This window comes from Lodderomyces beijingensis (genome assembly GCF_963989305.1).
Source record: "Lodderomyces beijingensis strain CBS 14171 genome assembly, chromosome: 7".
Classification (NCBI taxonomy): Eukaryota; Fungi; Ascomycota; class Pichiomycetes; order Serinales; family Debaryomycetaceae; genus Lodderomyces; species Lodderomyces beijingensis.
The window spans coordinates 276017-297940 of NC_089976.1; the positions used below are offsets into that span (position 1 = coordinate 276017).

At 47.3% G+C, this 21924-nt stretch overlaps 9 protein-coding genes across 9 annotated transcripts; 7 read left to right on the forward strand and 2 right to left on the reverse strand. All coding sequences in view use genetic code 12, as the record gives it.

The window, feature by feature from the left end:
* Positions 1–1468: 1468 nt before the first annotated feature.
* LODBEIA_P54330 (uncharacterized protein) lies at positions 1469–2692 on the forward strand (the record flags this gene model as incomplete). Its single annotated transcript, XM_066975765.1, has 1 exon — positions 1469–2692. One exon carries the CDS (start codon positions 1469–1471, stop codon positions 2690–2692), a length of 1224 nt encoding a protein of 407 aa, XP_066832371.1.
* A 2846-nt stretch (positions 2693–5538) lies between these two features.
* Positions 5539–9444, forward strand: LODBEIA_P54340 (uncharacterized protein; the record flags this gene model as incomplete). Its single annotated transcript, XM_066975766.1, has 1 exon — positions 5539–9444. One exon carries the CDS (start codon positions 5539–5541, stop codon positions 9442–9444), a length of 3906 nt encoding a protein of 1301 aa, XP_066832372.1.
* Positions 9445–9810: 366 nt separating this feature from the next.
* Positions 9811–10665, forward strand: LODBEIA_P54350 (uncharacterized protein; the record flags this gene model as incomplete). Its single annotated transcript, XM_066975767.1, has 1 exon — positions 9811–10665. One exon carries the CDS (start codon positions 9811–9813, stop codon positions 10663–10665), a length of 855 nt encoding a protein of 284 aa, XP_066832373.1.
* Positions 10666–10939: 274 nt separating this feature from the next.
* On the reverse strand, positions 10940–12409 carry LODBEIA_P54360 (uncharacterized protein; the record flags this gene model as incomplete). The annotated part of the gene is made up of 1 exon (XM_066975768.1): positions 10940–12409. The coding sequence occupies one exon, from the start codon at positions 12407–12409 to the stop codon at positions 10940–10942; it is 1470 nt and encodes a 489-aa protein (XP_066832374.1).
* A 104-nt stretch (positions 12410–12513) lies between these two features.
* LODBEIA_P54370 (uncharacterized protein) lies at positions 12514–14892 on the forward strand (the record flags this gene model as incomplete). The annotated part of the gene is made up of 1 exon (XM_066975769.1): positions 12514–14892. One exon carries the CDS (start codon positions 12514–12516, stop codon positions 14890–14892), a length of 2379 nt encoding a protein of 792 aa, XP_066832375.1.
* A 1184-nt stretch (positions 14893–16076) lies between these two features.
* LODBEIA_P54380 (uncharacterized protein) lies at positions 16077–16322 on the forward strand (the record flags this gene model as incomplete). Its single annotated transcript, XM_066975770.1, has 1 exon — positions 16077–16322. The coding sequence occupies one exon, from the start codon at positions 16077–16079 to the stop codon at positions 16320–16322; it is 246 nt and encodes an 81-aa protein (XP_066832376.1).
* A 205-nt stretch (positions 16323–16527) lies between these two features.
* On the reverse strand, positions 16528–18177 carry LODBEIA_P54390 (uncharacterized protein; the record flags this gene model as incomplete). Its single annotated transcript, XM_066975771.1, has 1 exon — positions 16528–18177. The coding sequence occupies one exon, from the start codon at positions 18175–18177 to the stop codon at positions 16528–16530; it is 1650 nt and encodes a 549-aa protein (XP_066832377.1).
* A 364-nt stretch (positions 18178–18541) lies between these two features.
* On the forward strand, positions 18542–19249 carry LODBEIA_P54400 (uncharacterized protein; the record flags this gene model as incomplete). The annotated part of the gene is made up of 1 exon (XM_066975773.1): positions 18542–19249. One exon carries the CDS (start codon positions 18542–18544, stop codon positions 19247–19249), a length of 708 nt encoding a protein of 235 aa, XP_066832378.1.
* Positions 19250–19465: 216 nt separating this feature from the next.
* Positions 19466–21220, forward strand: LODBEIA_P54410 (uncharacterized protein; the record flags this gene model as incomplete). The annotated part of the gene is made up of 1 exon (XM_066975774.1): positions 19466–21220. The coding sequence occupies one exon, from the start codon at positions 19466–19468 to the stop codon at positions 21218–21220; it is 1755 nt and encodes a 584-aa protein (XP_066832379.1).
* Positions 21221–21924: the final 704 nt, after the last annotated feature.

A 21924-nucleotide genomic window follows, 5' to 3' on the forward strand; every position in this document is an offset into this window, starting at 1 on the left:
TTCAACTACTTCCACTGGGTTGAATTTTATCGCAGATTTTATGGGTTAGTCGCTGAAAAAAAAAAACCCCAGAAAAGACCTGGACAAGTTTAAAACCGTGATAATCGGGGACAAATTTCAGAAAGCATTTTTTTGTAATTCAAACCTGATGGGCAGTAAATATAATCCAACTATAACCCAACTCAACTCAACTCAATCCTCAAGCAGGCCAATAACTCCGGGAAGGTGGGGAAGAAGGGGCCTCACGTGTGATGGGATTGATCTTTGGGGAAGGGTCGGTCGGTAGCGTTATCTCTCAGACATGACGAACTTGTCAACCGGTTCAACGTGCCGGCATTTGAATAGAAACTCTCCAGGGGAAAATCCTGGTTCGAAACCAAGCCAGTCAGGTATCATGAAGTTCTTCAAGTCCCTCACATCAACATGGTGAATTTTAAATTGACGTCACCCTTTTCACAAGGATGGATCACGTACATGCGCTCTCTATACCACCTTCATCTTTATACCAACATTTGAGGTTCCTATTGTTGAAATTTCTTTTGCAGCTATAATTTGTAATTGGAGTGCACCAAAAACCGGACCGTTGATCGTTGCCATAATCTCAAAACCTAGTTGATATTCAAACCTTGCAAGAGGACTAGGAGAGGACTAAGAGGAGGGGCAGCGTTTCAAACTTCGTAATCCTATTTCAAATTACCTACATGCTATTTTGACAATTGTCCTGGCATGGTCTGGTCCCTCGGCCTCCTATTACGAGAAAAAGAGGTCAAGAGGACAGTGCAGCGGCCCCGTCCCGCACAACGTCGAATCCGACTCTAGTCGGTGGCAGGGAACAAGACAATAACAATACAAAACTCGGTCTCTACTTTTTTTTAGGTGGCTTAGCATCTGGAATTTCTCTCCCCCGTCAAACAAGAAATTGGCCCCGTGGCCAATCTTTAAACGGCACCGCTCTCTATTGTTGGCTTCCGAAACAAAAAAAAAAAAAACAAAAGAGCTCATCCATAACGCCGTAGTGACGTTGTAGCACCTCACCCCCGTGGGAACAAGGGAGTCTCCTGTAGTAGTAGCTCTGCGACTAGGATTGTGAACCTTGATTTGTACAATTGGGTGTTTCGAGTTGAAAAAAAAGTGGTGCCTCATGTGCCACTCCCAACAGGGAATATACGCAACAAAGAGACAAAAAAAAGAAATTGCAGCACGATAAGATCTCAACAATGTGCCAACGACGAATTGGATGCAACTCTTTCGTTTTTAATACGGGTTCAGATTTCAACGCCTTTCCAACCGACTCTACACACGTTTAATACCATTTTGCTATAATTTGGGCTGGCCCATACCCCTATTTTGCAAAACTATATAAATAAAAGCAGATATCAGCTCCATTTCACAGCCCAGGATATCTCAATAAATATATCCATCTTTAGGAGTGCCCAGAATCAACCCCCCTTCCCCCTGCCACTTTCAGATGAAGTTCGTTCTCCTTACAATTGCCTACTTCTTAGCACGCGTTTCTGCTGCTCAGTCCGTGTTTGCCAGTGACTGTCCATCAGACTCGCCCGAGTCATGCACCACGTCGAACTCGGCCTCGTGTTGTTTTGAAGCCCCCGGTGGTGTCCTTTTGCAAACTCAATTTTGGGATTATTCACCAGCTACTGGCCCTTCCGACTTGTTCACTTTGCACGGATTATGGCCAGATAACTGTGATGGTACATACCAGCAATTTTGCGATAACTCGGTCACCATCCCCAACGATGGAAGCACCATCCAGGATATCTTGGTTAACCAATTCAACGACCAAGGCTTGTACGACAACTTGAGCAACGTTTGGAAAGACATTAACGGTAACGACCGGTCCTTGTGGGCTCATGAATGGAACAAGCACGGAACTTGTATCAACACCATTAACCCAAGCTGCTACTCCAACTACCAAACCCACGAAGACGTTTACGACTATTACAAGACCTTGTACAATTTGTATGAATCTTTGCCAACGTATCAATGGTTGGTCAATGCTGGAATTACTCCAAGCAACTCGAAAACTTATACTTATGACCAAATCCAGCAAGCCCTCAGCTCAAACTTTGGTCAAGATGTTTACTTCAAATGTGACTCCAATAATGCTATAAATGAAATCTGGTATTTCCACCACATTAAAGGCTCATTGTTACAACACAATTTCGTTCCAATTGCACCATTGTCAAATTCCAATTGTCCTTCCTCAGGTATCCTCTTCCCACCCAAATCGGGCTCTGGCGGCGGCGGCGACGACGATACCCCAGCACCAAAACCAACAACCACCACAACATCGGGTCCAGCTCCCACGGGTGTGCCATCTGCGGGATACATTGACTTGTCCGGTAAGCCAGGATGCTTGATCTCCAACGGGAAGTACTATACCTCGGGCACTTGTGCCACTTACCATTTCGCCGAGTCTTCCTTTGGTGGAGTCACGATCACTTCGTCCAAAGGTGGTTGTGGTGTCAACTCGTCCACTAAGGAGTTCACTTGCAGTTCATCAGTTGATGCTTCGCAGAACCAATTCCAGATCAAGAATGGTAATATTGGATTTGGCGGCAATTACGACTGGTGTTTAGGCTCGTCTTCCGGCAGTGGATCCACAGCTCAAACTGCAGTTAAATTGAGTGATGGCTCATGTAGCTCGTTCAAGCTCAACCCGGTTTCAAAATAAAAAAAAAAAAAAAAAATGAGCCAAAAAAAGACGTTAGAGGTTTAGTGAAATAAAAGAAAAAGTTTTACAGTTTATATTTAGATAAAAATGAAATAAAAAGTTATTTATCATGGTGTTTTTGAAGAGAAATGAGATATTGTATTCGGAGTCTTTGATGTGTGTATCTGGGCTCCACGTCACTTTCGACAGAGAGCCCAGAAGAAAAAAAAAAGTGGACCACTTAAGAATCGAACTCAAGACCTTTTCCATGCTAAGGAAACGCTCTGCCAACTGAGCTAGAAGCCCATCTTGTGATGGAGAAAATGATGCTAGATATAATGGTTATTTTAAAAGGGACATTTGAGATTACTTCTATTCAGGTTTCCTTTTCGCTGACTCTGATGCGCTAGACACCATGTGTCGTGATGATGCCGTAACATGCCACAGGCTCCGTTTGGAAAAAAAGTAATTTAATAAAATTGCTAAAAAAACGCTCTGCCAACTTCTCCCTATTTGCCCATCTGGAGTGGCTGTTGAAAGCTGCTGTTTTGGAAACTCCAAGAGCTTGGAATGGGTCTGCAGGATTTCCAAGAGTCATTTTGTGGAAGTTCAATTGAGGTTGCTTATCTTGGGACAGAAAATAAAACGTCTGGACTTGACAAAGTAAGGGGAGGGGTCTCTTTGATCTCGGACCGCATTTTTTGGCTGCGAAAAATTTAGGGAAACATGAAGAAATTTCCAGCGCTTCAAGTTTGTACTTAAACATGTCAACACCCGGAAGAAAAAAGAAAAAAGAAAAAGTCAGCGTTGAAGTGGTAATTTGCTAGTCATGTTCTTCTGAAACGATTCTTTTTTTTCCGAAATTCAACGTGACCACGGTGGAATTCACCAATGCTTCTTGACAAAGTATTGCTAGCCATATTTATGAGAATTGAGTGCCCGTGACTTGTATTTACGAAAAAATAGGGTGTTATATGCCGTTATCACACTTCATTTTATCTTTCCCCACGCATGAAAAAAAATTAAAAAATAAAAAATAAAAAAAAAAGATGTGGACCACTTAAGAATCGAACTCAAGACCTTTTCCATGCTAAGGAAACGCTCTGCCAACTGAGCTAGAAGCCCAACTTACTTGATGAATATCGCTTTAATAGAAAATGCACACGCTTTTGCTCGTGCTTATCAAATGTTTAATTCAAACATCACCTCCGTAGAGGCAAATTCAATGAATGCAAAGAACTCTGTCAAGTAGCAGGCTCTTCAAAAGCAATCATGAGCATTATTTTTCGTGCCATTGCGGGATTTTCAGGGATGCTACGGTGATAGCTTTTTTTTTTTTTTTTTTTCCTTCAGAATCGATTCCCCGGATTTTTGCAAATATTTCGCAACAAGTTCTTGATCAAAATAATGCATCGACAAGGAAATTATCTTGAAAACAAAAAAAAAAAAAAAGAAATTGATAATGAAGATTAACAATGGTTGTGGATCTGAGATTTACTGGGCCAAGTGGGTTGTGTGGATGAGTAGCACCTCCTACTTGTGCTACTTCCACTTCTTCGATAAACAAATCAGTTTGGTTCCTCACTGGGGTGTGCTATTACACGTCACTATGAAGTCTCCTGCGGCGCATGCGTAGCGTGGTAGCATCCACTCACGAGATAGGTAGCCAATTGCTGGTGTAAATTGTGCCTACGGGGTTCAGCGCGGGTCTTCCAGTAGGAATGTGCCCTTGTCTATCTTTTTTGCTCTTAAATTGCCACATATCATCCTATCTCCCTGCTCCCCGGGAAGTGATTGGGGAGGGGGGAAAGAGGAGAGGGGATAGAGGGTTTTGTAGTCAAAGTGTCAAATAACTTGAACAGGATGTCCTAATTGCAATCCAACTCGATTTAGTCTATCAAAAGAAAAAAAAAAAAAGTTCCCTACAGGAAGTTGCATACACCACACTTGCTCCTGGATTGATTGAGTGACTGATTGACTGACTGGACATTATTCAGACAAGGGATTCTTCAATCCGCCTGGAGATTGAAAAAAGAAAGGGCAAAATTGAAAAATGGGGCGAAATCTAACGAGTCGGTGGGAGACCGGCGCGCACTCCCCCCATACTTACACACAGCGGACAGCAGGGAAAGTCATGGAGTCGACAGAAGCTGTAAAAATTGTAGGCCTAGCGGTGGTAGTGGCGGTGGAGGTTGAACTCGATTCAATCTCCAGCAGAGCCGCGAGCCAATAGAATACAGCTGCTGGCCTCTATCTCTACTTCCAGATCAGTAGCAACTATTTGGACCTGGTGGTGGTTGAATCTATTTTTAAAATAGTAATTGGTGCCTCCGTCACTTGGTTCAAATTTTTTTCCCCTTCAATTTTTGGGTGGTTGGTAATATAAAATCTGACACCAATAACCCCGAATATATTTCAGTAAATTTGCCATTACAACGTTTATAACAGCATCCCCCTTTACTTCTTCAACCACCAAAACCACTTCTCCCCACCCACTACCACTAGCAAGACCATCACAATTTGCCGTTTTGACCAAGAGGGTAGACCATCAATCAAGCAATAGACAAGGGAGTACCAGTCTCCACCAACCGCACCACTCTTTTGAAATTTTTGCCTCCCCATTAATAGACCTCCACTCCTTCATCTGCTATCTTTCAACTTACACTCGATACAACTCGCCTTCACTTCTTCATACACACACACACACACCCACACCTAATAGGTAAACTGGCTTTGTCATGAGTGGTTCTCGAGATCAGGAGTATACGTTCCCTCAGGGGGAGGATGCCCCGACTAGAGTCTCTAGCAGAAAGGGGAAAAACTTGCATGTTGCTCATAGACGTTCGCCATCTGAATTGACCACTTTGATGGTTGAACAATACAATTTACAACGTCAATTGGACCAAGTACAAGCTCAACAGAAGCAAATCTTAGAACAACAGCAACAGCAACAGCAGCAGCAACAATATCAGTACCCACCCCAGTCTTCCTCCTCCGTGTATGGAGATTCACTGTACTTGTCACCCGGTTATCATCACGGCTCCCACTCAAGAAATGCATCTATAAATGCCCATAAAAGAACAGGGTCAACTGGAGGCACCGCCCATGGCCACACCAGAAGACACTCACTTGCATTGAACGAAGCAATTGCTGCTGCAGACCAACAACGAACTAGACAAAGCTCAAGTCCCAAGGCCAGCCCCGCGCACGATTCGGCCGGCGACGATGGCGCCGCCGGCGGCAGCAAGACCAATTCTTCTTCGTCTTCTTCTTCCTCTTTTAAATTCCCACTGAATCCCGATAATGATTCAAATTATCCATCATTGTCGTCATCGCATAGTCGTACCAGGTCGCTGCAGTTTGGCCAACCTTTTAAATTTCCACTACCACCACCATCATCGCAACAACAGCAACCAACACAACAATCCGGGGCAGGCGATCAAGGTAATAATAGCTTGCTCCCTCCAACACCCAATTTCAGCGTCACTCAATCTCCCGATCGCGGCGGAGGAGGCCACAATAGAAGAGGATCGCATTTCCGAACATTGTCGAGAAACACCGAGGGCATGAACCAAAACTGGAGATCTCAGCAACAACCACCACAGTCATTGCCTCCTCAGCACCACAGACAAGGTTCCACTTTAGAACCACCAACCTCTGCGTTTGTTCCAGGTCACAGAGCACGCAATAGTTCCTTTGGTGGCGGCTCGTCCATATCGTCGTTGTCGCAATTTTCAACAAACAATGGTTCTGGCCAAGGAGGGGGCCAAGGAGGAGGCCAGCCCGGTGGTGGCAATAATGGCAGAAAATCGCTTTTTGCTCCCTATTTGCCCCAGTCTTCGCTCCCGGAATTGATAAATGAAGGTAGATTGGTGACTGGCACCTTGAGAGTTAACAAGAAAAACAGATCAGACGCCTATGTCTCGACCGACGGCTTGCTCGACGCCGATATATTCATTTGCGGTTCCAAGGATCGTAATAGAGCATTGGAGGGCGACTTGGTTGCCGTGGAATTGTTGATTGTTGACGAAGTTTGGGAATCCAAGAAGGAAAAGGAGGAGAAAAAGAGGAGAAAAGACCACAATACGAGGCCCTTAAACGACGATATCCACAATGACGCAACTTCTGCACCTGCACCCGCGCCTACACCGGCATCGGCATCGGTATCAGCATCTGCATCAGCATCTGCCACCACCACTGACGGCAAGGATGATAAAGACGAAGAGGCGGGACTTGGTAGAAGAGGTTCCCTTAAGCAGAGACCAACCATGAAGAAGAATGACGATGTCGAAGTAGAAGGCCAATCGTTGCTCTTGGTTGAAGAAGAAGAGATCAATGACGAAATCAAACCGCTCTATGCTGGGCACGTTGTTGCAGTTGTCGATCGTATTCCAGGCCAATTGTTTGCGGGCACTTTGGGGTTGTTGAGACCGGCTCAAGCAGCACAAGCGGCAAGGGACAAGAAATCCGGCAACGAGTCCTCTGTGAACACGCCAAAAGCACCGAAAATCGTTTGGTTCAAGCCCACGGATAAAAAGGTTCCTTTAATCGCCATCCCAACCGAGCAAGCACCCAAGGACTTTGTGGAGAACCACGAAAAATACGGCGACCAATTATTCGTGGCTTCAATCAAGAGGTGGCCAATCACGTCTTTGCACCCGTTCGGTACTTTGGTGTCGAAGTTGGGCACCGTTGATAGTCCTGAAACCGAGGTGGACTCTATCTTGAGAGACAACAACTTTTTATGTGACGAGTACTTGGACGAAGATGAAGCTGGAGATGGAGATAAAGATGAAGACGAAGATGGACATGGACATGGACATGGACGTGGAGATAAAGAAGACGTTGGCGGTGGTGGTGGTGCTAGTGTTGAGAACCACTACGACTTGCCATCGGCCGAACCCGAGTTGGCCAATAAAAACAGGGTCGAGTACGCCAACGACTACATTATTGCGTTTTCCCAGAATGGCGAGTTTGTCGACCATGCCTTGCATGTAAAGAGAATCTCCAACACCAAGATTGAGCTTGGTTTCCATGTGGCTGATATCTCCTACTTTGTTGAGCGAGGCTCCACGTTGGAACGCAAGGTCAAGAAAAGATCATCTTCTGTTTTCCTTCCGCAAAAGATTGTCCACCTCTACCCCAAACTGGCCAACAAGTTGATCTCGTTCAAAGAAAACGAGAGAAACCTTGCATTATCAGTGGTTTTTGAAATTGACACCACAAACTTTGAAGTTGAAGATTTGTTTATCCATGAATCGATTATCACTCCAAAGCAAGTTGTCAAATACAGCGCCGTGAATCGAATTTTGGAAAACGATCCCGATGAGTCGATATCATCTGCCACTTCCGATTACATTAAAACTTTCAGCTTGATTGCAAAAGAGTTTCGCCGTCACCGGTTGTCAAACAAGGACTTGGGCATCACACCCAACTTGACTTTATTGAACCAGTTGGATGACGAAAAAGTCTCGTTGAGCTTGAATATCTTTGATGACAACTTGGCAAACGACGTTGTCAACGAGGTTGCACTCAAGGTCAACTCAGCCATTGCAGCAAAGATACACGTTGGCTTGGGAAACAAGGCCTTTTTGCGTCGCCAAGCAATTCCAACTTTGCAAAAAATGGAGACATTTTCGAGAAAGGCAACAAGCTTGGGCGTTAAGATTGACTCCACCAACTCGGCCACGTTGCAAAACACCTTGCTTGCCATTGAGGACCCCGTCAAGAGGCAGTGCATTGAGATTTTATTATACAAGTGCATGTCGAGAGGCAAATACTACGTTGCCGGTAAACAGGATCCCGACAGTTATGCCCATTTTTACTTGAATCTTCCGTTGTATACTCATTTCACGGCACCCTTGAGACGTTATGCCGACTTGATTGTGCACAGACAGTTAAAGACGGTTTTGGCAAAAGGGACTGAAGAAAAAGACTTGGATGCATTAAAAGCCGCTGCCGATGCTTGTAACTTCAAAAAGGACTGTGCTGCAAATGCTCAAGAGCAAGCCATCCATTTGTTATTGTCCCAAACAATTAACGAGATTAGCGAAAGCGCGGGCCAAGTCTTGTGCATGGGAACGGTGCTCCAAGTTTACGAGTCCTCGTTTGACGTGTTTATCCCCGAGTTTGGTGTTGAGAAGAGGGTCCACGGAGACCAGCTACCATTGGCCAAGGCCGAGTTTGACAAGAGCAAGAGAATCCTCGAGCTCTTTTGGGAAAAGGGTATCGACTCGGCAACCTATATCCCGCCCGATGAAAAATCATCGCTTTCGTACAGAAACTCGATCAAGAACAAATACCGGACATCTGCTGCCGAGGCAGCCAAGATCCAGAGCAAGACGATTTTGGAGAAGGACAACTTCACCACCGACTCCATTGTTGAAAAATTGAACAAGATGAATTTGGAGCCGCCAAAATTGAAGCTCCCGATTCCTCAGCAATACAACAACAACAGCAACAACAAGAGCGATGCCACCGGGATGAAGGAGAGAAAAGACCACACCAAGCTGATGCCCGCATCGCCTATCCATTCGCATAATAACCTTCCTCAAAACGCAAGGACCAATTCCTCCTCCGTCATTTCCGAATCCAACGAAAACTCGTACTCTACCGGATTGGCTCCATATTTACAAGGCATCGAGACACGAGTCGAGGGCCAGAACTACATTCAAGTCATTAAGGAATTGAGCCAAGTTCCTGTCTTGCTAAGAGCCGAGATCGGGATGACGTTGCCATGCTTGACCGTGCGTGTCTTGAACCCGTTTATGTAGTTGACGAAATAAATAAAAAAAAAAAAAAACCAAAAGCGAAATAAAAATCAATCATTTTCAACCCCCGTGGAACTCCAAAAAATTGAGTAAGTGTGCTCTAGCTGTAGAGGCGCGAGGAGGAGGGTGTTATCTAACCTCCTTTGTAGTTGGATGGAAAGGTACCAGGGGGGGGTAGATTTTAGATTTGCACGTGACTTGACTTCTCCATGAATAAACGTGAAGCGGTCCCAGTGCGTCATCTTCATCACTGGCACAGTCCACCACACACTACAAAGAGTAAAAAAAAAAAAATTAGAAAATTAGAACAAGTCGAAATTTCAACGTGTGAAAAGTTGCAACTCACCACCACCATTACCACCACCGACAATGTCTACACCTGAGCAGGAATCGAGCAAAGAATTACCCCACAAAAAAAACGACGCAGCAACGAAACCAGCGACTCAAAACGGCACATATGCTCCTAAACCCATCTTACCCATCAAGCGAGCCAAGCTCATGTCCACCGCGACATCCTCGGCATCATCACCATCGCAACACTCGCCGCTCCAAACACGAGCTGCATCCCCGCTCATACTCAACCCGCCCATAGACTCCGACGGGCTAAGCTGGCCCTCACGCGGCGCGCGCTCGCGCATCGATCAGACGGCAGACCAATCATCGCAGCGCGAGCGTCGTATAGCCGACGCCGTACAGGTGATCTTGGAGGAGCTAGGCGAAGATACCACGCGGGAGGGCCTCGTCGAGACGCCCGAACGGTACGCGCGCGCCATGCTCTACTTCACTAAAGGCTACGAAGAAAACATCCGCGACGTGATCAAACGGGCCGTGTTTGAAGAAGACCACGACGAGATGGTGATTGTGCGCGATATTGAAATCTATTCGCTTTGCGAGCATCACTTGGTTCCCTTCTTTGGCAAGGCTCACATTGCTTACATTCCGAATAAGCGCGTGTTGGGGTTGAGCAAATTGGCGAGGTTAGCCGAGATGTACTCTCGTAGGTTCCAAGTCCAGGAAAGATTAACGAAACAGATTGCCATGGCCCTAAGTGAGATTTTGAAGCCGCGCGGTGTCGCTGTTGTGATTGAGGCGACCCATATGTGTATGGTTAGTCGTGGCGTGCAGAAGACTGGGAGCTCGACTACTACGAGTTGTATGTTGGGATGTTTTAGAGATCAGCAAAAGACGAGGGAGGAGTTTTTGACTTTGTTGGGTAGGAAATAGAAAAGCTGGGAGGGTGAAGAGCAGATTCAACAGCTGCTGGTTAAAAAAAAAAAAAAATTGATTAGATGGGGTTACATTCCCTCTTCCTGATGTTACGAATGTTATGATAATTCAACTTAGCTTGTCCTTTTTCAGTTCTTGCAATGACTACCAACCCTTTTGATTGACAATTTTCTTTTTTCTATGTCTATTTTTTTTTTGTATTTGCTTTTTATATTTTATAGAGTTATGTATGCTACATTTGAAGCTGATTTAAGATGTCTCTGTGTGGGGTCTAGTTCTTGATCATTTCGGCTGCGTCGAGTACGAATCGGTCGTCACCAAATTGTCCCATTAACTGGATACCCACGCCGTTGAACGGAACCGAGATTGTAGGAAGACCGGCAAGCGACGCCGGCACGGTAAACACATCGTTGATGTACCCGCTCAAGATGTTTTCCTTATCCAGACTCTCGTACTCCTCAACCGTGGGAGGCGCGCTCATGGCCGTTGGCGCAATTAACAAATCACAGAGCTTTTCGTCGCTTTGTTTCAGGTCGCCGTCTTTCAAAAGCGGATGTTCATTGCGAAAGAAAGACGACAATTCTCGCGTGAGCTTTTCCCGCACTTGATTAGCCTTCATGTAGTAGGCAGCCGAGTCCGAGCTGAGCGTGTAATTGCCCAAGATTATCCGTTTTTGAACTTCGTCACCTAAGGATTTTGTCCGGTTCTCAAAGATCAATTCCATGGGATGGTCATTGGCATTGGGCGTGCGCGCCGTGTACCCGTAGCGAGTTCCATCGAAGCGGGCCAAGTTCGACGCTGCTTCAGATGTAGCTAGGGTGTAATACGCGGGCAAACTCTTGCAGATGGAAGCGATCGAGACTGTCTTGATCTCATGCCCCATCTCCACGAACCTGTTCAACACGTCTTCCCAGACTTGCCTCACTTGCGGAGTTAAACCCTTGATGATAAACTGCAAGGGCACGCCAATCACGAGCTTTTCTCTCTTTCCCCTTTGCGTCGTAGTCTCCATCTCCATCTCTATCGTGTGCCGTACGTCATCAGGTAACGACGTGGGATCTTTAGCATCGTGCAAATCGAGAACATCAAACACTTTGCGCACCGTGTTGACGTCGCGCGCAAGTACACCTACAGTATCGAGCGTCTGCGCATATGCAATCACCCCCCATCGTGACACACGCCCGTACGTGGGCTTGAACCCAAACACGTTGCAATATGCCCCGGGTAGCCGCACAGATCCACCCGTGTCCGTCCCCAACGCAAAGTCGCAAATCGCTGAGCCGCTACCACCACCACCACCACCACCACTAACATCACCATCATCTTTCGGTATGGCCACGGCAGCACCCGACCCACCCAGCGATCCACCAGGCACGGTCCCAGGGGCAAATGGATTCCGCACTGGTCCAAAATACGAGTTGCGGTTAGCAGACCCCATGCCAAACTCATCGAGGTTGGCCTTGCCGATGCAGGTGGCGCCCGCTTGCGCGAGAAGTTTGACGACGGTGGCCTCGAAGGGCGACTTGTAGTTGTAGAGCGCGTGCGACGCCGCCGTGTCTGTCGTGTCGCTGTTCTTGGTTACGATGTTGTCCTTGCAAGCATACGTGAGGTTGCCAAGTGGCTGCAACCTGGACTCGGCGGCCTCGATGGGCTCAATTAGGCCTTGCGATATGAGTGCGTTGAACCTATCTGGCTGTAGTTGGGAATACTGGCGAATACACCGGATCAATGTTCGACTCATTGACTTTGGTTGATGACTGTGGCTGACACCAAGTTGGGAAATGGCGAGGGATGTGTTTCGGATGGGTTCAGTGGAATCGCGGAGTGAGAGGTTCACGAAAGAGAATGAAAAAAAAAATTGACTCATTGGGAGCCACTTTTTTGCAGCTTCAATCACCATTTTACTATTCTTTTTCACTAGGATCATATACCATGAGTTTGGAGTTGTATGGAGCCAAGGGCAGCTCGTTGCTCACATTAGTCAAGAATTTGAAAGTTGCAATAGCCACAGCAGTTTACAAACCCGATCTTGCAGTCCAAATCTCAGAAGATGGCAGCATCAAAGATGTCTTGCTCAAGAAACCGGATTTCGAATTGACTGAACCAAATGCTATAGTCAAATATCTCGCTAATGACTTTACCAGTGATGATTTGACCAGATTCGAGGAGTCCCAGCTTTACAGGGCCTTGTCGTTGAACAAGAAAGAGGCAGTATTTACCAACGACGTTCAAAACATCCCATTGCCAGACAAGGTCGAACTTTGTCCCTCGCAAATCATCTTGTTTTCAGCATTATACCCACTTTATAATGGTGGTGCTGCCTCTTCAGCCTTCCCCACCTTGCAAGTTCCAGCATGGTTTAGCGAGTTTGCTAAGGATCCAAAAGTCGAGGCCGGAGTCAAGCATGCATTGTCAATCACCAAGTTGAAGAGAGTCAAGGCCACCAACACCGGGGCCCGGAATTTCAACCAGGAACACTTGGTCAAGAGCCAAGCGGATAGAATCGTGCCCAACTCCGACGAGCGCAACATCTTGATCACCTCGGCGTTGCCCTATGTTAACAATGTGCCTCATTTGGGTAATATTGTCGGGTCAGTCTTGAGTGCTGATATTTACGCCAGATACGCCAAGAATAGAAACTACAATGCAATCTATATTTGCGGTACCGATGAGTATGGTACAGCCACTGAGACCAAGGCGTTGGAAGATGGCGTCACGCCACAGCAGTTGTGCGACAAGTACCACAAGATCCACAAGGAAGTCTACGATTGGTTCGACATTGGGTTTGACTACTTTGGTAGAACGACTACTCCCTTGCAGACTGAAATCGCCCAGGATATCTTTACCAAATTGTACAAGGGCGGGTTTTTGGAAGAGAAAACCACCGAGCAATTGTACTGTGATCATCATCACTCGTTCCTTGCTGACAGATTCGTCGAGGGCACGTGTCCCAAGTGCGGCTACGAAGACGCACGAGGCGACCAATGTGACAAGTGTGGCCAGTTATTGGACCCCTTGGAGTTGATTGAGCCTAGGTGTAAAGTCGACGGCACCAAGCCAGTGGTTAAGCCCTCGACGCACATTTATCTCAAGTTGAACGACTTGGAAGCTCCACTTAAGGAGTGGGTCGACGTTTCCAGCGAAAAGGGCTCGTGGTCGAAAAACTCCAGGACCATCACCAACTCGTGGATTAAGCAAGGGTTGGAGCCAAGATGCATCACTAGGGATTTGAAATGGGGCACACCGGTGCCACTTGCAGGATACGAGGAAAAAGTGTTGTACGTGTGGTTCGATGCCACGATAGGGTACGTTTCCATCACCGCCAACTATTTCAAGAACATTGAAGAAGCCGATACTGAAAACTGGCAGAAATGGTGGAAGAACCCCGAGAATGTCGACTTGTATCAGTTTATGGGCAAGGACAATGTTCCCTTCCACACGGTGGTGTTCCCCGCGTCTCAAATCGGCACAGGCGACGACTGGACCAAGTTGCACCACTTGAGCACTACCGAGTATTTGCAGTACGAAGGCGGCAAGTTCTCCAAGTCGCGAGGCGTGGGTGTTTTTGGCAACAATGCCAAGGAGACTGGCGTGCCTGCCAGTGTGTGGAGATACTACTTGGCGTCGAATAGACCCGAGACCAGCGACGCGCATTTCTCATGGGACGACTTTGTGACCAAGAACAATAGTGAGTTGTTGGCCAACTTGGGCAACTTTGTCAACCGAATCATCAAGTTTGCCATTGCCAAATACAACGGAGTCTTGCCCGAGTACAATGCTCAGAAACACATTCCAAACTACGACACTTTTGTTTCCGAAGTCAACAATTTGCTAACGACGTACATCAACAATATGGAGGCTGTTAATTTGAGAAAAGGGTTAGAGACAGCCATGCTTCTTTCCTCTCGAGGCAACCAGTTCTTGCAGGAGAACAAGCTCGACAATAGTTTGTATAATGACCACCCCGAGAGAGCCGACGCCGTTGTTGTTGTCGCATTAAACTTGGTGTACTCAGTAGGTGCCGTGTTTTCGCCATTCATGCCCGAGACCACCAGCAAGATCAACCAGATGTTGAATGCGCCCGCCTTGTCCATCACCGATGAGTTCACGCTTGTTTTGCAACCGGGGCATCACATTGGCAAGGCGCAGTATTTGTTTACCAGGATCGACGAGAAGAAAGTTGACGAGTGGAGGAAGTTGTATGGCGGACAACAAAAGAAATAGACTAGATGACGATTACGTAGTGAATGAATAGAGGATGTTTTATAAAAGTGTGCACCGCGAAGGAAGGAGAGGCGTTTCACGTATGGGCCTTCCCACCCTCCCCGCTGAGCTCTGGCCGCCTTACTGACTGGTTCAGCACTTTCGCTATAACACTCAAGCAAGTTGGAAACATCTCTCCCAAAAGACGACACGTGGCCTCAACAAGTGCCTCAAAGTAGAGGCAAATTTGGTTGCAAAACTTTTCCAACCAAAAGACCAGGGTGGAAGAAATGTAGCGATCCCTCATTAGCGAGCCCGCGGTATCCCCGCGGAGTCTTATCACTGCAGCCAAAGAGCACCAGCCTGATTGTCGTTAGTCAGCACGTGCCCGCCGCTCTCCTCGCCAGCACACCCATCGGCTCTAAAAAAGCCAAATAGCCGGAGCTTTCCAGCGCGCGGGGACCCAGAACCGGAAAAAAAAAAGGAGAGCCGAGAAAGAGAGAGAAATGGAAAGCGCAATTTGCTGTCTCCCCGCATTTCGTGTGTCTCACGCACTGCAGAATGATCACGCATCAGGTGAGCCCATATAATTACCCCCCCATACACACAGCACACCCCACAGGCTCTTTCTCCCTCCATCACGTGATGACATACGGATAGAAGCGGTCCCGGTTGGCTGTACCTCTCGGAAAACTAAGGAACGGATAAAAAAAACTCCTCTCAACTCATCTCTCTCACACCCCGTCGTATCGTCCCATTCGTATTCGCCCAGTAGACAGTAGACCCAGTAGACCCAGTAGACAGTGGTGTCACATGATTTTTTTTTCTCTCCTGTTTTGTTTTTATTTTTTCGGCGAGAGTGGGCCACTAAGCACCACCCAAGCAGTGAGATTCCGAGCGCTTAGTTATTGATGTTTGGATGCACCTCCGACTGCTTAGCTATTGATGTTTGGATGCCCCCAGAGCGATACATTCTGGGGCGAGAAAGCCTGACTTTCCCGGGGGGTTAAAAAATAGAAGAACTGTACGGTTTCCCCACACTGACAAGTTCGCAGCAGCAGTATATATACCCTTGCAACCCACCCTCACTAACCTCACCATAACCCTGAACACTATCACCACCTCAATACCTCAACAAGCCCTAATCTCACCATTCAAAGAAATACCCCCCCCACACACACACAAGAGATCGAGTTGCAATAACCATGTCGTATCTTTCAACAGGCCTCAAGGGCCTCATAGCAGGAGCACTCGTGACGCCCGTCGTGACGAAATGCGTAATTGTGCCCATCTATTATAACCCCGCCAAGGACGCCATGAAGGAGATACACTATATCCAGCAGGAGATGGAGTACGTCGGCTGGAACGTGAGGCATATCCAGGAGGATCGCGGGTATGCCGAGGAGGATATGTATACACCTGGCACTTATTATAAGCAGGGCCAATCTTAATGGGGTCTTGACTTGTCGTTGACTGCTTTAGCGATTTTTGCTACGGTTTCATTTTGCATATAGGTTTGTCTTTTTTTTTTTTTTTTTTCAGTTCTGGTATCCTGCGTGAGAGCAGAGGTTTATTTGGCTGGTTGGTTAGTTTGTATGTATGTAGATTACATTTTTACATTAAAAGTCTTTTCTATATCCTAGAATTCAATTGGTTCTACTTCATCAACATCTCAACCACTTGCTTCACGCTCAACCGCTTGATGTCGGTGTACGTCTGCCCCGTGCCCACAAACAAGATGGGCACCTTGGTAGCCATCACCATGTTGATCATGGTCCCCACCAAGTCCCCCACCGTGTCGACTTTGGAGATGATAAAGAAATCCAAGCTCCGCTTATTGCCAAACGCCAGATTGAAATTTATCGCTTGTTCTACGGAGTCGGTACCCACGAGGGCCTCGCCCACCATGATAATCTTATCGGGGTCAGCAGCGTCGCCAAACTTCTTCAATGGCGCCATGAGCTTAGCGTTGGAGTGGGTCCTGCCAGCGGTATCAATAAGCACCACGTCAAACTGGCTCAGTTTCGCGTGTTCAATCGCTTGTTTCGCGGTGGCTACAACGTGGTCGCCTCCTCCGTAGCCCTTTTGGAAAATGTCAATCTTGGATTTGTTGGGTAGATCAGCGTTCAACCGGTTGAGGTTGTTCACGTGCACCTGCAACTGCTCCACTGCCCCGGACCTGAAGGTATCACACGCGCAAATCAAGACATTGATGTTGTTTTGAAGGAGCCAGTAGGCCAATTTCGCGAGATTGGTCGACTTGCCGACCCCATTGACCCCAACCACCGAAATCACGTATGGTCTGCCCGTCTTGTTCCGCTTGATTTCGTATAGTAAGTCCGTTGAGACGTTGGGGGTAAGGACTTTGGTCAATTCGTCAGTCAAGGTCTGCTTGTATATCGCCATGGTGACTTTTTTACCCGATAGACGGCTTTTGATCTTGTCAATGATGGTTTTGGCTGTCGAGGGGGCAATATTTTTCGACATGAGTTGTTCGTTGAATTTCTTGGAGACTTCATCCAAATTGATCGAGCCACCAAGGTACGAGCTGATCTTGCTGAAAAATCCGCTTGACCTTCCACCATCTTTGCGTTCTTTTTCCTCATCATCATCATCATCCTCATCGTCATCGCCGTCTCTTGACGCATTCAAAATCTCATTTAGTTCATTCACGAGAACAATGTCATGCTCTTTCGTGAATGCAGCCTCATTGTTGACCTTCATCTCGGGCATTAGGCTCAAGTCGCCATTACTATCCCCCACGCTGTAATCGAGCGCTTGTGAATCAGCCACCTCGACCATCTCTCCGCTGTCGTCCCATTTACGCAACTTCTTTGCCGGGGGCTTCTTGGCCAGACTTGGCTTGACGGGGGTCGATGTGCCGCTGTTGTTGCCTGCACCGACCGCCGTTGGCAACTCTCTTTCACCCTCTTCTACCGCTTCCGTTCGTTTAAGCTTCATCAAGTTCATAAACTGCAAATCAACCAATTGCTTGAACTTCTCATCCGCTAGATTCTCCTCCTCTTCAAACTTCTTGTAGGTCTTGTAGATGCCACTTAGTGTCTGCTTAACCTTCTCGCCATCTATCGTAGTTATCGCATCAAAATATAGAGCCACGTAAGTCTCTTCCTTGTGGAAACAGTAGAACCTCTTTTGGTTGATGGTTTGCGTCGTCAAGTTGTTCTCCAAGGTGATCTGCGTCTCGTTGATCAAATGCGAGATGAACTCGTTGAAGGGGTAGATCTTGGCGTTGCTCTGGTACTGGACTTTTCCAGAAGGCTCAAATATGATCAACGACTGCGACATCACTCGTTACCCTGTAAATCCTTACCTGTTCGCTTTGCCTGGTTTGAACTTCTATAATCCGAGTTAATCGTTTTCAGTCAACGTCACCGCCCACCGCGCAGTAAAAAGGAAAAACTGAAAAGGAGAAGAGAACAAGCGAGAGGCTAACAGGAATCAAAAGAGACCAGCACTCTCGATAAAAGCTTCCAACTTAATCAACCGGAACCCTACCCACAAGGGAAACTGACAAGACCTATTTGTCGTCTTTCATCTTTCGACTTGCCGCTTTTATTATTTACATTAGAGAGCTTCATTAATTTGCAGAGAGTATTAAGGGTATTTGACAATGGCGTACTACCAACAGCATGTGAGCAATCCAAAAAACATGCAGTTCTACCAATCAAGCTATTCCTACCAACAACAAGCACCAGCCTCGACAACGGGGCTAGGATCAATGGACACCGGTTTTGGCGATGTCAGCGGCTCCATGAGCGACGGCGAGCTAAAACCCGGGCTCCTCGCCGCATTTGGAACGCTGGGATACCCCGGTGAACCACCTCTACTCGAGGAGCTCGGGATCAATTTCCTGCACATCAAGTCCAAGACGCTCGTGGTGTTGAACCCTTTGAATAAAGACATACCAAGTGACATCATGAGCGACTCGGACCTCGCGGGGCCCATCTTGTTCGTCTTGCTCTTTGGCACCTTGTTGCTCCTCGCGGGCAAGATCCAGTTTGGATACATTTACGGGGTGGGCTTGTTTGGCATTGTGAGCTTGCATTATTTGTTCAAGTTCATGAGCAACACCACCACGATTGACTTGGTGCGTTCCGCGTCGGTTATCGGATACTGTCTATTGCCGCTCGTGTTGATCAGTGTGTTGGGGGTCGTGATTAGCTTGGACAATTTGTTGGGGTACTGTCTCAGTGCATTCGCCGTGTTGTGGTGCACTTATTCTGCTAGTGGGTTTTTTGTTTCGGTGTTGAAGTTGCATAACGTTAGACCCTTGATTGCTTATCCGTTGTGCATGTTCTATAGCGTGTTTGCGTTGATGGCGATATTTGTGGAAAAGACAGAGATTGGAGGTAAATAGGCGAACAAAAATTTAACTGTACCATATACCATAGATGATTGCCTTTTTTTGTAGGCCCAAGGCTGGCTGTTTGTAGTGGAACCAAGGTCAACAGTTGAACCCATCGGTAAACCCGCCGTCAAGCAGGCCGCGGGCTTTGCATGAAAAAAAAATAGACAAGAAGTAAAACCCCACTTACTCGATTATCGTGAAAATCTGTCCACCACGTTGAACCAAATGAAGCCACGCTGCTCGCTTCAAATCAACCCGCTTCGGTTCAGGCGGCTCCAATCCACCAAGCCATTCTATGTCACCACGCCCATATTCTACGTCAATGCGGCTCCGCACATTGGCCATCTATACTCGATGCTCATGGCAGACGCACGCAGTCGATGGGAGCAGATGCACCCTAGCAGGAGCGCATTCATGCTAACAGGCACAGACGAACACGGCCTCAAGATCCAAACCGCGGCAAAGAAACAAGGACTCGAGCCCAAGGCGTTGGTGGACCAAGTAGCGCAAAATTTCAAGGAGTTGTGCTCGTCGGCGAATATCTCGTACGACCGGTTTATGCGCACTTCGGATGAGGACCATGTGCGATTAACGCAGTACTTCTGGAGGTTGATGCGTGAAAAAGGGTATATATACAAGGGGTCGCATAGCGGGTGGTACTGCGTTAGTGACGAGACTTTCTACCCCGAATCGAGCACGGAGGAGATTGAGAAGGACGGCAAGACGATTCGGATCTCGACTGAGTCGAAGCATGAGGTCACGTATGGCACTGAGACCAATTATTTTTTCAAGCTCTCGCAGTTCCAGCAGCAATTGATTGATTATCTCGAGCAGAATCCTGAATTTATCAAACCGCGTCACAGATACGAGTTTATCTTGAACGAGTTGACCAGGTCGAAGTTGGAGGATTTGTCAATCTCGCGTCCCGCAAGCCGGCTCCAGTGGAGCATCGAGGTGCCCGATGACCCGTCGCAGAAGATCTATGTCTGGTTCGACGCGTTGCTAAACTACCTCACCGCCGCAAACTTCCCCCACGGGTTCACCACCCCAAACACCACGAACTACAACTTTACTACTCCTACTGAGAACATCTGGCCCGCGACTCACATCATCGGCAAGGACATAATCCGCTTCCACTGCATATACTGGCCCATCTTCCTCATTGCAGCCGGTGTCGAACTACCACGCGAGGTCATTGTCCATTCCCACTGGCTAAGCTCCGGCTCCAAAATGAGCAAGAGTTTGGGTAACGTGGTGCACCCCGCAGATATCCTCCAGTACTACGGCACTGACCCCGTGCGGTTTTTCTTTATTGAAAACTCCAACATTCGCGAAGACTGCAAATTCTCCGATGAGTTGCTCCATGCTTCTCGCGTGCAGTTGCTCAACAAGTATTTCAACCTCGCGATGCGGGTAACTTCGCCCAATTTCAACATTGCCGACGCCGTCAGATACCACCACCACCACCACCACCACCGCAGCAACGAACTCCAAGAAGAACACCCGGAGCAACTCGCGGAGCTCATCACTTCATTCCAGACCAAGATCGACGCACTTTACGCAACGATGGACGATAGATTCCAGCAGTTTGATTACTCGAAAGCGATTCAATCGTGGTGGGAAGTAGTCTCGCTCGCGAACCAGATTTTCCAAATGGGCGAGCCGTGGAAATACGCCCGGGCATTGCAACAGGAAAACTCGCAGGATCTCGATTCCGTGAAGCGGGAAATGTACACGAGGTTAAGCTTGCGTTACGTTTACGTCGCTGCGGAAGCGTTGCGCGTCGCCTCCATCTTGATCCAGCCTGTGATGCCGAGTTTAGCGAGCCAAGTGTTGGATTTGTTGAAGGTTCGGGAGAATAAACGCACGTGCGAGTTTGCTCGCTTGGGTGCCGATGAACTGTACGGCGAGGGCGCTAATGATGAACTGCCCAGGCCGTTGTTGAGCAAGCTTAAGGTGAGACAAGTTGCTGCTTCGTGAAATATAGAGTACAGAGTCGTGTACGGTGTAGATGTATGTAAATAGTGGACATGACGATGTTCAGAAGAAGAAAGAAATCTAGTTCGTGTAATTCCGTCGATATAAGCTAAACAGAGTTTGCGAGTGAAATGTCTGGTCTGGGAGTAGTATCGAATGAAGCAGCTGGGTCTAGAAAAAGCCTACTCCATACACCACACACCACACACTTATACACTAGAGGTGAGAAGTGACTGGTTGATGCCCCCAAGGCACATATATGAGCTATCCCATTCGCATCTGGTAGCACACAAACCACAACTACCTCGCACAGTGTCGCAAATGCAAAAACGCGACAACATGTAGAAAACGACACCGGGGTCTTTCAACAGATGTTAGCGAGGGCGAGCTCGCCAAAGATTAGACGTCCCACAAGGGACATTTCTCACCGTCAAGACAGCACATTATCTAAGCCCAACACGGCTGCAAAAAAATTGGCTGCAAATGAAGCTTGAAACTCGAGAATCCTTTTCACCAATCTACATGCGATACCCCTTCCTCCACACACAACTGGTGCGACTGGGGTTTCGAAATCAGAGGCGAATTACGAGCTTAGATTAGCACTCACTCTAGATCTCTTACATCCACCCTAGCAACTTTCGTTTTCATCTAGCCTTTCATTTTTAGGTTCTCCACGTCTTTGGCTCGTAGAGGTTCTCTGATGTCCT